The sequence below is a fragment of the Lynx rufus genome, unplaced genomic scaffold, assembly GCF_022079265.1.
Source record: "Lynx rufus isolate CCGP_SWC_20201006 ecotype Redwood Valley unplaced genomic scaffold, mLynRuf1.p SCAF_16, whole genome shotgun sequence".
Classification (NCBI taxonomy): domain Eukaryota; kingdom Metazoa; phylum Chordata; class Mammalia; order Carnivora; family Felidae; genus Lynx; species Lynx rufus.
Genome location: NW_025814830.1, coordinates 45,578,657 through 45,596,122, shown reverse-complemented (window position 1 = coordinate 45,596,122; position 17,466 = coordinate 45,578,657). Strand labels below are relative to the sequence as shown.

At 48.4% G+C, this 17,466-nt stretch overlaps 2 protein-coding genes across 9 annotated transcripts in view; one reads left to right on the top strand and one right to left on the bottom strand.

The window, feature by feature from the left end:
- ZNRF1 (zinc and ring finger 1) overlaps positions 1-3,597 on the bottom strand; it is a 104,552-nt gene extending 100,955 nt beyond the window's left edge. Inside the window, exon 1 of the mRNA XM_047078777.1 lies at positions 2,614-3,597. Coding sequence (XP_046934733.1) covers positions 2,614-3,037 — 424 coding nt within the window. The 5' untranslated portion in view covers positions 3,038-3,597. The remainder of the gene's footprint in view (positions 1-2,613) is intronic.
- Positions 3,598-14,172: 10,575 nt separating this feature from the next.
- Positions 14,173-17,466, top strand: part of WDR59 (WD repeat domain 59) — an 86,070-nt gene continuing 82,776 nt past the window's right edge. For 2 of the 8 annotated variants that reach the window (XM_047078770.1, XM_047078767.1), the window contains exon 1: positions 14,175-14,270. In XM_047078770.1, coding sequence (XP_046934726.1) covers positions 14,228-14,270 — 43 coding nt within the window. In that variant the 5' untranslated portion in view covers positions 14,175-14,227. Of the gene's footprint in view, positions 14,271-17,466 lie in introns of all 8 variants that reach the window. The other 6 variants (XM_047078773.1, XM_047078772.1, XM_047078771.1 and 3 more) reach the window with 4 other exon arrangements.

Below are 17,466 nucleotides of genomic sequence, written 5' to 3'. Positions count from 1 at the left end.
CTCTCTCTGAGGAAGCTTCGTGTACATTGAGCTCCCCTACTTATTTCACTGACAACTGTTTTCTGTGCCCATGAAGAGTTCCAAAAGCACCTTAAAAACACAAGCAACAACATCGCATCAACTTCCAGGCATCTACTCAATTGTGCACTGAAATCCTTACGCTTCCACTCTTGTGACACAAGAGCAAAAAGTGCTTGGACCTTACTCAAAAGCTCCAAAATAGAAACAAGTTTCTCCTCTTACAGCAATAAACGAGAGAGGAAAAGGATGTCCTGGAAGGAAGATCCTGTGGCCTGTTCCGGAAAGTGAGACAGAACCACCACTGCCCAAAAGTGGAAATATGAAGGTTCACATCAAGTGAACTGCAAAGGAAAAATTAATGATTTAATTTTGAATAAAACAATGAATTCCTAAAGCGGTGGCTTTCAATCAGGGTGATGCCCCCCCCCGCCCCCACTTGAGCATTTGGAAACTTTGTGGAGGCATGTCGTAGGCATGTAAGGCAGGCCATGTCTTACAAAAGGACAGGACGGTCCTACAAGGAATTTCTTACCTGAGGCACCTGACTGGCTCATTCCATAGAGCATGAGTTGGGCATAAAGATTACTTTAAACCACATATATGTGTGTGGGGGGGGAGGTGTGTATAAATAATTTCAAAAAAGAAGGTATTACCCAAAATATTAGGAGCAGCCTCACACACACTTTATTATCAATCCCAAAGGGATTAATATGCCCCAACTTTTCCTGTATTCTCATGGTTCAGTGGCTCTTCCTACCCTCACCACAGCTGGATGAAAAAAATTAAACTCAGGTTTTACAGCTGAAGAGTCTGAAATTTTGGAATCCAACTGTAAGCTCTTAACTCCAACATGGAACCTGGTACCAGGTGGAATAAGGAAATGAAGTTTCTAGTAAGAGACAGATAAGAAATTTTAGCCAAATGCAAACTCCTTTCCCAGACAAGGGTCTATATAACATTACATTTGTTTTGCAACACACAAAATTCTGTGATTTTAGAGAGAATCTTCTTACAGTGTTTTTCAGTTTAAAATCGGATACTAATGACGGTTCTTTCAAAAACTTAACCACCGTCATCTCACAACTATAGCTAAGTGTTTCTGGACCAAATTTTGTGGAGAAAAAAATTTTAATTTCAACATGTCTAAAAATGATCAAATGTCTCGAAGTGCCCAAAGCAGTCACACCTTGCATCTCATTCAGAGCAAGAGACTGATGCAGGTCGAGGAAGCTCCAATGATATCTAGAGGTCTGTTCAGGGACTAAAATACCATTTTAGCAATTCAAAAGCCACTTTCAAGCGGTACCCTAAGTCAGTCACTATTTCCCCCTCAAAAAATTACTTCACAAATTAAAGTTTATAGAACTGAACCAAAAGCCAACCTATTACCAGAAATTAAAAAAGATTCCAAAAGTCTACCCTATTTCAACCATAGCTAGAACAGCGATCCAATAGATACATCCTCCAGAAAGCAATCTTTCTTCTTTCTACACAATACCTAGATTTTCTTCACTCTCTCAAAGAAGTCTGAATATGTTAACTTCTTCACTCCAACTTGCCAATTAGCAAATAGCGGCCCCACGCCCTCGTGACCAATTTTCTAGAAGCCTAACCTGGCTTCTCAGGTGAGCTGAGCCGATAGACCTGTTTTCCTCCAGAAGCTCCTGCCGGTGCCTTTTCCGCCCTGCCACTCAGGGCCTGGGAAACCCTCCTCCAGCTTTTTGCTGGCCTGTCACCAGAAGTTCACAAAATGAATTCATCCAGATTCTTTGAATCCGCCTCTTGCCCTGTGATGTACCAACAGCCAGGCAATCAAGTGCCGCCTCCCCATTACGAAAAGATACAGACCACCGGGAAGACCTAGCACTTAGCATGGAGGAGAAGAAAAAAGATGGAGGGATGCGAGAGTCATGGAGCCAAACCTACTGCATGCAGCACCCGCCACCAGAGCCCTGGTCCTGCAAAGCCTCAGAGGGAGGTTCCCTGGCTAGGCCCTCCATTCAGCAGGCCACACCTGTCTATATGCCAGCAGCCTTCCGGCTGCTCCATTTTTACCAATTCAAACGGATCTCCAGCAGGAGACTGGCAAAGCTGGGCACCCCCTTCTCCCAGCGAAAGTGAGAGCCCTAATGCAAACAACGCTTGCCCCCAATTTTCTTTCTTTTCACACTCTTTGTTCGAGAGACACTGCTTGGTCAAAGTGGATCCCCCTCGCTGCTAACGGTGAGGCAGGCACAATGCTGCAGTGACAGAGAGGAAGCCTCGAGGCCGACTTGTTATAAGCCAGACAAAACCTCCTTTCTGAGGATGGTGATGCCAATAAACGGGACTTCAATAGGCAGGTTTGGCTCTGCTCATCCACAAGTGAATCAACGCCTGAAGTCCTAATACGCCCGGCTCCGCAGCCTCGCAGGAAGCCTCTCTTCTAGAGGTTAGATATCCCATTCATCCCCAGGAACCAAAGGGAAAGCAGACAGATCCAGGTCGCGCTCTCCATCTCCAAATCTTCGCAAGCGCGCGAAGGTCTGGGGCGCCCCGACGCGCCCTCCCTTGCACTCCACCCTCCGAGGCCTCCACCGCCCGCGGACTCACCACTGTGCGAGCTGAACCACCTGGGTGCGATGTGCAGAGGTAGAGCATCCGCCAGCGAGGCTCGGGAGCCTAGGTACAGCATCCCGTCTCTATGGTGACCGCCGCCGGTCTCCTGGTAACCATTGCCATGGGCATAGGTGGAGTCGGACGCAGACCCTCCGCCGCCGGGCGCCCTCTCCGAGTCGCCTGTCCCCCGGGAGGCGGGGGTGTAGAGGCCAAAGGGCACCCCTCCGGCCGTGCTGGGGTCCATGCCCATGCCCGCCACTGAGCTGACCGAGCGGCTGCGCAGCCCCATGGCCCCGCCGCCCGCCCGATAGTGCCCAAAGTGGGGCGCCCCTCCCGGCGGGGGCACGGCGCTGTCATCGGTGGAGACCCCCGGAAAGGGGCCCCGGGAGCGGGCCGCCGTGCTCTGCTTGCCCCCCATGCTCGCCCGGGCCCCGGTGGGGCGGGAACCTGGAGGCCGAGACCCTCCCCCACTTCTCAGCAGCGGGGGGAGGGTTGGGCGAGCATAAAGGGGGAGGGAGTCAAAAAGGAGACCGGGAGGAAAAAAAGGGGAAAAAAAGAAAAAAGGAAAGAAAACCCGCGGGGCGGAAGAGGCAGGCGGGCGGGGATCCCAAACTAAGAATTTAAAACGATCCAAGCCAAACGCATGTTTCCCCTCAAGGTCCAAAGAGGCGCAGTCCGGCGCGGTCTCGGCGCGCCACAGGCCGCCCCCGGGCTCCCGAAAGCCGGGGGAGCCGCAGGGAAGGAGGGAGGGAGGCGGCGGGCGGGCGCAGGGAGGCGCCGGAGGAGGCCGCCCGCCGGACAGGAGGAGGCAGAGGAGGGCTGGGGGCGCCGGGCGCGTCCCCCTCCTCAGGTCGCCGCGACCATGGACGCCGGCCCGGACCCCTCCAGGCCTCGGGCGGGCTGCGGCGCTGCGCGGCCAGGCGGAGCTCGGGAAGCCGCGGTCGCGTCGCGTCGCGCTCTAGCTCCAGCCGCCGCCGGCCCCGCCAGCCGCTCCGCCCCGCTCGGTCCCGGGCTGCGCTCGCCGGCGCTCCTCGCCGCCGTGGAGACAATGGAGGGCGGCAGAGCGCAGGCGCGGCCCGCGCCCCCTCCCCTCCCCCCCGCCGGGTTAACCCCTTCGCGGCCCCTGCGGCGCCGGGCCGCTGACGCCCGGGAGGTCTCCACCCACCCACCCACCCACCCTGCCCGACCGGCCTGTGACCCGAGTGGCCCGAGCCACGGGGTATCAGGAACAGAAGCCAGGCGTCTTTTCAAAGCAAGCACTCTTTAAGTCCCCGAAAATGGCTAATTATCGAGGGGAAACCACCTATGGGAGGAGGGGCGGCGATGGTTCAAGGGGCTGGGAAGGCAACGCCAGGAAGAATGAAAATTACTCAAGACGCCTACCTGGCTCTGAGGGTCACTGGTCAAGCCTCCCTCCCGGCACAAATTTGCCCCCACAGCACCCTCTGGTGGACGTGCTGTCCATTCTTTAGGAGGGTTCCCAACCAGGAACCCCTAAGATCAGGAAGCTAAGCATTTGGGGGATTCTTAGCTGTTTGGGGGTACCGAGCGAACTGGGGCACTTTTGATTCCGGATTTTGCTGAGAGTAGATCACAATTTCCTATGTGGGGCTTATGCAATGGGTAGATTCCTTAGCTAAAATGTGATCCTGAAAATCACTAGGTGTACGATAGAGTGAAAAGATATAGAAAGGGAGTAAATAACACAGCTAGGACTGGGATTTTAGAAACTTCCTAGTCCAAGGTAGGTCCTCTGTTTGTTTACCTTTTGTTGCAACATGCACCATAGTGGGATACAGTGGGTACTCAATAAATGTATGTTGATCAAGTCTGCATTTTGCAACATATCTCTGACATATCCACATCCATCCATCCATCCATCCATCCATCCATCCAACAACTATTTTTCAAGTGCTGGGTGCTGGCTATGAGCGTCATCCAGTCCCTCGCCTGACTTCCTTGCTCTAAATGTCCCGAGATACTTCCACATCAAGGAGCCAAGACGGTGTAGAGAGATATTAAAAGAAAACCTCCAAAAGAAGAGCTCGTCTGTCATAGTTCTTGACTGTCCCAGTGTGAGCAGTTTAGAAGGAAACAAAAGGAAGACTATTTATTTGCAAGCATGGAGTGCTTCGGGTGAGCAGAAAGCCCTGCAGAAGGAAGTAGAGAATTCTGCTGGAGAAATGAACATAGGAAAAAACAAGGTGTTCCAGTACCCAAGAAATTATCTGTAAGTGCCTAAATAAGGAATCTGTGCACACCTAAGATCCAAATGAGTATCTGAAGGAAAATTAGAAAGCTTAAATTTGAGGTGCCTGGCTGGCTTAGTCAGTAGAGCATTGTGACTCTTGATCTCAGGGTTGTGAGTTCAAGCCCCATGTTGCATGTAGACATTATTTTTTAAAAGTAAAGTCTTAAAAAAAAAGAAAGGAAAGAAAGCTTACATTTAACCCAATTTTCTCCCTGAAGAGAGACTATGGTAACAGAGGAGGGGTGGTACAGTATTGTGCAGAAAAAGATACTAGATCCCTTGATAGATCTCTACTGGGGAGTTAAACTCACAATCAATAAAGATGGTAATTATCTAAGTAGCTTTTGATTTACCTATGCATTCAACACTTTTTGAGTATATCAGACAAAATGTGAATGTCTGGTAAGTGCCAGGCACTGTCCTAGGTTCTGGGACACAGTAGAGAGCAAGATGGATGGAGTCCTTGTCCTCACAAAGCTTCAGAAGGACCAATTCACACTCACTAGGATGGCTAGAGTCAAAGAAGACAAATACAAGTGTTAGTGAGATGTGTAGACATTGGAACCCTCATACCTTGCTGGTGGGGATGGAAAATGGTACAGCCGCTTTAGAAAGCAGTCTGGCAGTTCCTCAAAAGGATTAAACAGAGTTACCATGGGACCCAGCAATTCCACTCCTATGTATACTTCCAAAAGAAATGAAAACATAGATTCACAGAAAAGCTTGTACATGAATGTTCACAGCAGCATCATTCAAAATAGCTAAAAAGTGGAAACAACCCAATCGTCCATCGCCTGCTGGATGGATAAAGCAAATGTGGTATACCTATGCAGCGGGCTATTATTCAGCCATAAAAAGAAATAAAGTGCTGATGTGTGCTACACCATGGATGAACCTTGAAAACATTACACTAACAAAAAGAAGCTAATCACAAAAGACCACATACTGTGTGATTCCACTTATGTGAAATTTCCAGATTAAGCAAATCCACCGAGACAAAAAGGTTAAGGGTTGCCAGAGCCTAGGGGGGTTGGTGAGGATGGAGAATGACTACTAGCAGGTTTCCTTTTGGGGGGATGAAAGTGTTCTGATTTAAATGATGGTTGCACAACCTTGTGAATATACTAAAAACCCCTGAATTCTACATTTGAAAGGGTGAATTTGATGGTATGTGCATTACAGTGCGTTACCGTACGAAGTATTGAAATATTGAAGTAAGCAGTGACAATACAGTGTGACAGATAAGCCGAGGACAGGGCCTGGCTTGTGGTTAGCACTCAAATATTGGTCAAATGAATGAGTGAATGATGAAGTGCTGTCAGAGTGAAAGCACATGGCGCTGATGGAAGGGGATGGGCACCAACGCAGATTTCCCAGCCAAGGCTGAAAAGATGAGCTGGTGATTAGCCAGAGGATGGGGTTGCAGGGGGAGAACTGTGTTTCGGGAAGACAAGAATGTTCCAAGCAAAGGGAACAGCATGTTAGAAGTCCTAGGAGCATGGCATCTTCAAGGAACCAAAAGCTGCTGGAGGGCTGGTATGAGAGCATATGGGAACCAAAGACGAAGCTGGTCCCTCAGGGGTAAACAAGAGTGTCCTAGGAGCCATGGTCAGGAGCGTGGGTCATATCCTGAGGGGACACAGACTCTGGGAAGATTTATCAACATCATTAACAAGAATAAATGCTGGGGCACATGAGTGGCTTAGTTAAGCCTCTGATTCTTGATTTCTGCTCAGGTCATGATCTCACAGTTCCTGGAATGAAGCCTTGCATTGCGCTCTGTGCTGGCTGGCAGCACAGAGCCTGCTTGGGATTCTCTCTCTCTCTCCCTCTCTCTCTCGCCTCCCCCAGCTCGCTCTCTCTCTCTCAAAGTAAATAAACATTTTAAAAATAATAACGGCCAGTGATTATTGAGCACTGAAGATGCCAAGACTTGAAAAATTAAGAAACTTGCCCCCTTCCCACATAAAGATCACGGTTTTTATATTCATAAAGATACCGGATGGAAACATGAAACAACATGATGTTGTCCCCTGGGGGTGGGCAGTGGGAACTGAATAGCTGGCTGACAGGATGGATGACAAATATTTGTTTCATTATATACGTTTTTGTATTTTGGTATGTGAGCCATGTAACTTGAGAGAGACAGAGAGACAAAGTATACACGTGTGCATTAAAGTCACACAGCTCACAGGACCAGGGCTGAACTTCCAGGCTTAACAGGGAACGTGCTCATCACGGACTCTTTGGATGACGATTTCATTTCCTCTGTATGCTTGCCGACACGGTGAAAAAAGAGTAGATCTCTTTAACAGCTCTATTTCTTTTTGTAAATTAAGAATGGGGCGCCTGGGTGGCTCAGTTGGTTAAGTCTGACTCTTGGTTTCAGCTCTGGTCATGATCTCACAGTTTCATGAGTTCGAGCCCCACATTGGGCTCTGTGCTGACAGCAAAGTCTGCTTGGGATTCTCTGTCTCCCTTGCTCTCTGCCCCTCCCCAACTTGCACTGCCTCTGTCGCTCTCAAAGTAAATAAACAAAAAAAAAAAATAGATAAATGCATTTTTTAAAAAAGAATTTGCCCTTAAGGCTTATATTCCAGTCTAGTGATTATGATAGGCCAGTCTCTCTCACATCTGGCACCACAGAACAGCTGGGAGCTTGAAGGGCAAAAGTGAAGCCTCTCTCTCCTCTCTGCAGCGAGATGACCTTAGGCTTAGGTGCCCTGTGGGACTCTGACCAGCAGCCTTGCTCAGGCGATGCCCTTGTTATCTCCTCGCGCACTTATTAAATAACAAATTTCCTTTTAAATTAAAATATTAAAACACAGAGCAGGGAAAGTGCTTCATTCAGTAGCTTGACTCTACCCTTTCCATCTTAGGGAGAGTGACTCATGGCGTAACAACAGGCATCCACGGAGACCTGCAGCCTCAGATTAGTTTCGTTTTGTCATTTGTTGCATGGAGAGTCCAGTATGGGTTTTGCTGCAAGTTTCTCCTGTGGGTTCCTGGTTTAGAGTTAATGCATCCGGGGAGGCGTCAAGTCATTTCGGATGCTCTCAATGCAAGGATACCGGATGCAGAAATGGCCCCAGCTAGATTTAGGACTCTTGTGTTACTATTTTTTTATCTTCATGCTCTCACTGACCCTGGGTGAGCTGCTTCCTGGCTCTCCTTCAGCTGTGAAACAGGGTTAATAAACCACTGACCCACCTACCAGAACTATCAGGAGAAAGGGTTGATAAAATTGGGGTTGCCAAAGCCCGCAAATGCCAGTGCATAACACTGCTGCAAAGCCCCAGTTTCAAACATCTCTGGAAGAATGTAAGTCTGGGAGGTTCCTGAAAGGTTCAGAAAATGAAGGAAATAGCTTGCTGGGGCCTGCTCCTGGGAAGCCTTAGGAAACCTGTGGCCTCCTTCCTCTCTGTCTCCATGAACCATGGCTTTGGAGGGAGCCCCCAGCACCTCCTCTGGCGGGGTGCAGGATAAGTGTCTCCCAGTAAGAAATTTCCTCCCAGACCTCTCAGAGCTCTTTACGTTTTTATTATTTTGCTTGAAAGGGAAACCTCAGAGAAGCCAGGGTAATAGGTAACCAAATGCACACAGCGAGGAGCAGGAGCATGTGTGCACGTCCACAAATATTTGTTGATGGATGGAGAGGGAAATTACTAGTGGGGCTCAGGGCAGGATTTCAAGATTCCCAGATGTAAAGGGACTGAGGGGTCGGCTAACTCCACATTCTGCAGAAGAGGAAGCACGGGACTAGAAAGATAAAGGGTCTGAGCTCAAACTCACAAGGCTAGTTGCTGATAACAGCCAGCCAAAGCCCTGGATTTCTGGGTTGACCACGTACCCTGCCTTCCTGTGGTGTGGCTAGCAAGTGACCTTCTGAAAAGACCTTGCTTGGTGATAAGAGCCCTGTGGCCTGGTCAGCAAGCTGAGATCTACTTGACCAGGGACCCCCAACCGTCTCCCAGTCTCTGATTCGGACAGGACATTCATATGCGGATCTCAAAGGCACACAGCAATCAAGAAGCAGCCAGAGAGCTCTAGATTTAGCTCCAGAGTCCCCCACTCTTTTTGTGATGACAGTGTGGATGGGAGGCAGAAAAAGGAAGGGCCCCAGGGGGCAGTATGATGAAAGTTTCTCATGCTCATGCTCCCTCTCTCTGGGTGGGCTCATTCGGTGAAGCCTCCCACTTTGGCTCAGGTCGTGATGTCATGGTTTGTGGGTTTGAGCCCCACGTTGGGCTCTGTGCTGACAGCTCAGAGCCTGGAGCCTGCTTCGGATTCTGTGTCTCCCTCTCTCTCTCCGTCCCTCTTTCCCACCCACTCACTCTCAAAAATAAATAAACATTAAAAAAAATTTTTTTTTAATTCTACCGGGGCTTTTTTTCACATTAAGAAAGAAGACATTGAGAGAACAGAGGGCACCAAGGACTTGGAACCCAAAGTACTTTCTGCGCCTACAAATCATGACCAGCAGGTTTTGAGAACTAGACACATGTGAACTAAAGAGGCGGGCGTGGAGAAGGGTTGCAGAAGTGCTCGGGGCAATTGCAAGGGCAATCCTACCAGTTGTAGTAGGAAATATTACCACGCTACATATAGACAGAAAGCTTTGGAATACCTATATCTCTATCTCTACCTGTATCTCTTTATCCAAAATAAAATTCAAATGCCCAAGCAGGGCCTTCCTCACCAGCCCTTTCCAGCTTTTCCAGCTGTACTTCTTGCTACAACCTGCCACATACCCTAAGTTGTAGCTATACCTGACTATTTGCTAATCACTTATTTAGCACCTATTTATTGAGCGCCTACTATATCCAAAGCTACAGGCAAATAAACAAGACTATGGCACGTTAGATGAGTGAATTCACTTATTCCTATGTGATGGCATGAGCATGCCTAGAACGTACTCTTTTTTTTTTTTAAGTTTATTTATTTATTTATTTATTTTGAGAGACAGAGAGTGAGGGAGGGGCAGAGAGAGAGAGAGGGAGAGAGAGAATCCCAAGCAGGCTCCGTGCTCTCAGCCCAGAGCTGGATGAAGGGCTCTAACTCACGAACTGTGAAGTCACAACCTGAGCCCAAATCAAGAGCTGGAAGCTTAACCCACTGAGCCACCCAGGCGCCCAGAGAAAGTATTCTTTATCTTTCCTTCTCTCTGGCCTTGAACCTTGTTTGCAGTTTTTTTCCCTTCCCGGCCTGGTGAGCTGAGGCCCTTCTCTCCAGAGCAGTCTTTGGCCTTTTCTGTGATAGAGACTTGGGAGGAAACTGGGAAGCAAGAAGAAAGGCCAAAGCGGGAGGATGAAGGCCAGGGCTGGAGGAGTTTTTTAAGGGCTACAGTGTGTGAGAATAAGGAATAAATGGATAGGAAAGAAGGCAAAGGGTTTTAAGGAGAAGGAAAGGTGATTCTGTGTCCCCTTGTGGGCGTAAAGAGTTACAAGTAAAGACCTTGAAATTACTTTTGGTTTCAGTTTCGCAGAAGGCATCCTTTTGACCTAGACAGTACTCTAGGGACATGACTTTCTATGCTTTTCCCATTCTTGCACAAATATGGAGTGTCCTGTATGTGTAGTCACCATACAAGACTGAACGAAACAGATCTGGTCCCTCTCTTCCCGGAGCTTGAACAAATTAAATAAACAAATATTGAATTGCAAATTGTGATGTGTATTTTGAAGGAAAAGAAAGAAGCACAGCTTCGTGAGTGTTTTTTGGGGAATTCCTTTATCTTTGGAACACTTTATCTTTGTTCACGCTTCCGGCCCTAAAATACTTCTTTTGATAGTGTATTCTACCGAAACGCTAATATTATACTGGAAAGCTTAAACGTCACCTTGTTCAGGATGCCGTGTCAGGTTTCTTCTTTAGGCTGTCCTCTCCTGCCACGTTGCTTGCAAGTCTCATAAAACACAATTCAGGGGTGCCTGGGTGGCTCACTGGGTTAAGCATTTGACTCCTGATTTGGGCTCTAGTCTTGATCTCACGGTTTGTGAGTTAGAGCCCCCCCTGGGCTCCATGCTGAGAGCACAGAGCCTGCTTGGAATTCTCCCTGTCTCTCTCTCTGCCTCTTCTCTCTCTTTTTTTTTTTTTAAACGTTTATTTATTTTTGAGACAGAGAGAGACAGAGCATGAATGGGGGGAGGGTCAGAGAGAGAGGGTAGACACAGAATCTGAAACAGGCTCCAGGCTCTGAGTGGTCAGCACAGAGCCCGACGTGGGGCTTGAACTCACGGACTGCGAGATCATGACCTGAGCCGAAGTCGGACGCTTAACCGACTGAGCCACCCAGGCGCCCCTCTCAGCCTCTTCTCTACTAATGTGTGCTCTCTCTCTCTCTCTCTAAAAATAAAGAAGCATGAAAAAAATTCAGGGGGCACCTGGGTGGCTCAGTCAGTTGGGCGTTTGACTTCGGCTCTGGTCATAACTTCGGCCTGCATTGGGCTCTGTGCTGACAGCTCAGAGCCTGGAGCCTGCTTTGGATTCTGTGTCTACCTCTCTCTCTGCCCCTCCCCCACTTACACTCTGTCTCTGTCTCTCTGTCTCTCTCTCAAAAATAAACATTAAAAGAAAATTGGGGGGGCGCCTGGGTGGCTTAGTCGGTTGAGCATCCGACTTTGGCTCAGGTCATGATCTCACAGCTCGTGGGTTGGAGCCCCGCATCGGGCTCTGTGCTGACACCTCGGAGCCTGGAGCCTGCTTCTGCTTCTGTGTCTCCCTCTCTCTCTGCTCCTAACCCACTCGCATTCTGTCTCTGTCTCTCTCAAAAATAAACATTAAAAAAAAAATTAAAAAACAAAATTGGGGCACCTGGGTGGCTCAGTTGGTTAAGAATCTGACCTTGACTCAGGCCATGATCTCGAGGTTCACGTGTTCAAGCCCCATATGGAGCTCTCTGCTGTTCTAATGGAACCTGCTTTAGATCCTCCGTCCCCTCCTCTCTTTGCCCCTACCCGTGTGTGTGTGCATGCGCGTTCACTCTCTCTCTCTCAAAACTAAGTAAACACTAACAACAACAGCAACAACAATAACAGGGGCGCCTGAGTGGCTCAGTAGGTTGGATGTCTGACTCTTGATTTCAGCTCAGGTCATGATCTCGCGGTTCCTGGGATTCAGCCCCGCGTGGGTCTCCATGCTGTGAGCATGGAGCCCGCTTGGGATTCTCTCTCTACCTCTCTGTCTCTCTCTATCCCTCCCTCATGTGCTCACTCTCCCTCTCCCTCAAAATAAATAAAGAAAAAAAAAACACAACAAAAAACCCTATTTATTCTCCAAACTGTGTACCTGTTGTACTGTGACCAACTCTCCCACTTTGTCTGGACTGAAGGGATTCCTGGGCAAGTTGGTCACCCTAATTTGTTGATATTGTCAGTCTTCCCCATTATATCCAACACTCCAGAAGGAAAGGTGATCCTTCTTATCTCTATTCATGCCGGGACTTGTACCTAGAAATAGTGATAACATTAACGACAATAGTAATTTTACACTTGAGTGTTGACTACGTTCCTGGCCCTGTGGTTAACTCCTTACAAGAACCAAACAGAAGTAGGTCATTTCTCCTTTCTTTCTTTTTTAAATATATTTTTTCTTTTCTTTCTTTTTTTTAAATATATCTTTTTTTTTTTAATTTTTTTTTCAACGTTTTTTATTTATTTTTGGTACAGAGAGAGACAGAGCATGAACGGGGGAGGGGCAGAGAGAGAGGGAGACACAGAATCAGAAACAGGCTCCAGGCTCCGAGCCATCAGCCCAGAGCCTGACGCGGGGCTCGAACTCACGGACCGCGAGATCGTGACCTGGCTGAAGTCGGACGCTTAACCGACTGCGCCACCCAGGCGCCCCTAAATATATCTTTTTAAATATATTTTTGAAAGAGGGACAGACAGAGCATGAGTGGGGGAGGGGCAGAGAGAGAGGGAGACACAGAATCCGAAGCAGGCTCCAGGCTCTGAGCTGTCAGCACAGAGCCCAATGCGGGGCTCGAACTCACAGACTGTGAGATCATGACCTGAGCCAAAGTCAGATGCTTACCCGACCGAGCTTCCCAGGCGCCCCCATTTCTCCTTTCTGTAAAGAAATTGAAGCTAAGCCAGTTAAGCCGGGATTTGAGAGGGTGGGACGGAAGAGGAGCACCTAATCACCACTCACCATATCAGCACAGTGGTTCTCAAACTCTTTGTCAGGACCTCTTTACACTCTTAAATATTATTAAGGACCCTCCCTACCAAACTTTCATGTGGGCTGTATCTACTGAAAGTAACTATTAGAAGTTAAAACCAAGGGATGCCTAGATGGCTCAGTTGGTTAAACATCTTACTCTTGGTTTTGTCTGTGGTCGTGATCTTATGGTTTCGTGAGACAGAGCCACGCGTCGTAGAGCTCTACTCTGAAGGTGTGGAGCCTGCTGTAGATCGTCTCTCTGACCCTCCCTTGCTCATGCTCTCTCTCTCTCTCTCTCAAAATAAATAAATCAACATTTAAAAAATTAAAACCAGGAATTTAACATATATTATTTCATGATTTCACTTGAACATTAATGTGCATTATTATTGATACATTTTGTAAGTAAAAAATACCTGTTTCCTAAAACGAAAAAACTCTAGTGCAAAGAGTGGCAGATCTCTTTAACGTCTGGCTTAAGAGCAAACCTCTATTCTCACATCTGCTTATGTTGTTTACTATATACCACATAGCTTCTGGAACGAAAGTGAAAAAGGCAAATAACTACCTTAGTATGATTATGAAAAATGTTTCACCTTTGGAGACCCCCTGGGGTCCCTGGTCACTTTGGTAGGCGCTGCTGTTTCCTATGAAAAAAAAATCGTGCCTTCGGACTTATCAATGCCTTTACTGGCGGCCTCAGGAGATGAGGTAAATCTTTGGTTTGCGCGAATGCCGGGTTTTGGTTCGCCGGGGCCCTACTGGGGGACACCCGCGAGGAGACAGGGAGGACAACACGCGCCTCCCCTCGCCAAATCCTAACTCGCGAGCTCTCCGCGAGTTACCCCCGCGCCGCTCACCCTTGGACTACGACTCCCGGTAGAGCTTGCGACAGGGGGCGGGTACCCGCAGCTGCGGGGAGCGTGGGTCACTCAAGCCGAGGGACGGAAATGGAGGGGGCGTGTCTGTTTGGGGTAGGCGCCGTGCCGCAATTGGAGGAGCCGAGGAGAGGGGGCGGAGCCTGCGTTTGGGTCAGCCAATGGTTTGAGGTCAGGCGGAAGAGGGGGACGGGGCGTGGCAGGGCTCCCTCGCGGGCTGCGTGGGGCTCACCGAGCCCGGGAACGCAGGTTTCGGGGGGGGGTGGGAACGCGCAGCCCTGGGGCCGGGGCGGCTGCGTGCGGAGATGGCGGCGCGATGGAGCAGCGAGAACGTGGTGGTAGAGTTCCGCGACTCCCAGGTGAGCTGGGGGCCAAATGGAGCCTTCTGGGCATGCGCCCTCCGTGGTTCCCCTCCCCCACGTTGCCGAGTCCGTCTTGGGGGTGCCAAGGCTATCCTCTAGCCCCTTCTGGGGAATTAGGTTAGGGTTGACCCGGAGCTGTCAGACCCGAGCGGACGAGGGGAGCCTTGATGACCTTTGGGGGCGGTTGGGGCGATCGCGGATGGGGTATCGGGATTCCCCGCGGTGGTCCGGGTAGTAGGGTCGGCCTTGGGACACCGAAGCGCAAAGATTGAGCGCGAGTGACTGCTGAGGGAAGGCTTTCCCAGACCAGGGTGGTGAGGAGAGGATATGCTCCCCGAGGCCCCGGGACTCGAGGCTGAGTGACTTTGGGTGAGCCGCACAACTTCTCTGAGCCTCAGCTGCGTGACCTTAACCTTGCCTCACGGGACTTTGGAGTGGATTTGATGAAAAGAAAAACAAGACTGCGTGTAAAGTGCCTGTTTCTGCAACTAAGCTTTTAAGTGGTTGCTGATGGTAGAATAGTGAAAGTATTATATACAGAGTAGGAGTGTGCGCTGCACGCATTGCTCGGGTTCGAATCCGGGCTGAGCCCTAGAATCCCGGCTTAGCCCTAGCCGGTCATTCCCCCTCAGCGCATGAGTTTTCTCACCTGTGAGAAGGTGCGAGTCGTTCCTACCTCCGTAGGGTTGGCGTGAGAATTTTATATTTAGAATATGTGGCACAGTGACGGGCACGTGGTAAGCCTCCAGGAACAGGAACGTTAGCACTTACTAAAGAGATTTTTACCGTTTTTCTATGTCGTGCCTTCCTAATGCCTGGCCTTGTGCTAAGCGACTTGTCTACATTTTCTTTTTCTAATTCATGAAAGAACCAAGATAAGTAGATGTTATCCGATATTATCCCCCTCCCCCCACCTCTTTTTTTCCCCAAAGGAGGAAGATGATCTCCGTTTGGGTGATCTCAAGTGACTTGGCCAAGGCCTCCCATTATGTTGGCCAGATTGGCATTTGAATGCAGGCATCCGGCCCCAGGAATCTTGTTGGGTTCATTGCACTACTTTGCTTCGGGTCTGTAGGAATCTGTCATACAGTCATTCCACAATAAATATCCCATTTCCCCTACTCCATCACCTAGGACAGGGTCTTGGTGATTCTCCATTTATTCAACAAATATTTATTGATTACCTTCTGTGGGCCAGGCTTTCATTCACAGATTGATTCAACAGGAATTTATTGAGCCCTTGCCTGGGGCACAGCGCACACTGTATCAGTACTCAGGTGAATTATACTGAAGGGAACTCTGGATTACATCAAGGGGTGATGTGGTTTCTTCTTTCTAAAACTCCATCGCTTTTTTTTTTTGCCATAAAGATTAATGAGTGGAGGAGCCACCCACCGCTTTGCTCTGTGGTCCCCTCTGATACATAGCCCCCAGGGAGAATTTGAGCCACAGGATTCGGATTAAAGGTTTCTGAGACATTTTGCACTGTCAGCACGGTGTCTTGGGAGGCCTGCTGTCCCCAAGGGAGGCGCCAGACTCCTCGGGAAAAAGAAGTGTACTCCTGTTGCCCTCCTTGTTAATTGCTTTCACGGGGACTAACAACAGAGTCATGTATGGTACCTCTGAGCCTGCTAATTTGGAAGCTACTAATCTGCAAATGCTTTAATTCTCACTGAAACCCAGGTAGTCCCACCCCTCCTTCTCTATGGAGATGTAATTGAAGAGGCCTGCTGAGAGGGTGCTGACACATATATTAGGATGTATGAAGTAATATCAAATAATTAAATCTGAACAGCAGTTGTCATAGAAGGAGAACAAAGTAAATTGGGCAATTTAACTGCCTTGTGGGAGCTTCTCTTTTTCTTTTTATATTTTTCTATTCGTTTGGAAAGGTGCAACCTAGTTTGAATTAGCAGGGTTTTGTGGTTGTTTCTGGTGGCAACGGGGAGGGATCTGGACCCGCTTTATTAACTGTTTCATTCAGACAGAAAAAATCAAAACTCTTCATATTGTGTTTTTGAAAAGGAAAGCCAGAACAATAAACTTTTCAAAACACCCTGCCTCTTTTAAAAATAGTTTTTTAGGGGCACCTGGGTGGCTCAGTTGGTTGAGCATCTGACTGCGGCTCAGGTCATGATCTCATGGCTTGTGGGTTTGAACCCAGAGTTGTGGTCTGTGCTGACAGCTCACAGCCTGGAGCCTGCTTTGGATTCTGTGTCTCCTCTTTCTCTGCCCCTCCTCTGTTTGCTCTCTCTCTCTCAAAAATAAATAAACATTAAAAAAAATTGTTTTTAAATTGTTTTTTAAAAACTTAAAGCATTTTGGTTTTTCAGAGAAAACCCCCAGCCTGAAAGGTGAAACTTTTTTTTTCTTTAAAAGAATTGTTTGGAATTAAGATTTTTTTTTTCTTATTTAATGTTTATTTATGTTTGAAAGAGAGAGAGAGAGAGCATGAGCGGGGTAGGGGCAGAGAGAGAGGGAGACACAGAATCTGAAGCAGGCTCCAGGCTCTGAACTGTCAGCACAGAGCCCCATGTGGGTTTCGAACTCATGAACCATGATGACATCAAGACCTAAGCTGAAGTCATACCCTCAACCAACTGAGCCACCCAGGTGCCATGGAATTAAGTTCTTTATTGATGGTTTCTTTATTGATGGTAGTCTCTTTATGATATTCTTTTATTGAATTGTTAATTTTTATCTATTTTTTGCAGTTTTTATTTATTTATTTTGAGAGAGAGTGAGAGAACCCATGCACATGCGTAGTGCAGGTGGGGCGGGGGTGGGAGGGAAGAGAATCCCAAGCAGGCTCAGCACTGTCAGTGCCCAGTCCGATGTGGGGCTTGAACTCACAAACCATGAGCTGTGAGATCGTGACCTGAGCTGAAATCGAGTGTCAGATGCTTAACCGGCTGAGCCACCCGGGCGCTGCAGATGAAACTCTTTTTTTCACATTTTCTACAAGAGTCATGCACTTCATAAAACAACGCCTTGAGATGTCCCTGTCACTGATCAGTAGTAAAGAACCTGTGGTGCTTGGCAACTGCTCCGAAGTGATCCCTGGAATCGATGAGTGTTAAGACTGTAAGAAAACTTAGAGATAACTTTCTAGAGCAACACCGTCCAGTAGAATTTTCCGTATTGATGGAAATGTGACCGTTGAGTACTTGGAATGGGGCTAGGGCAACCAAGA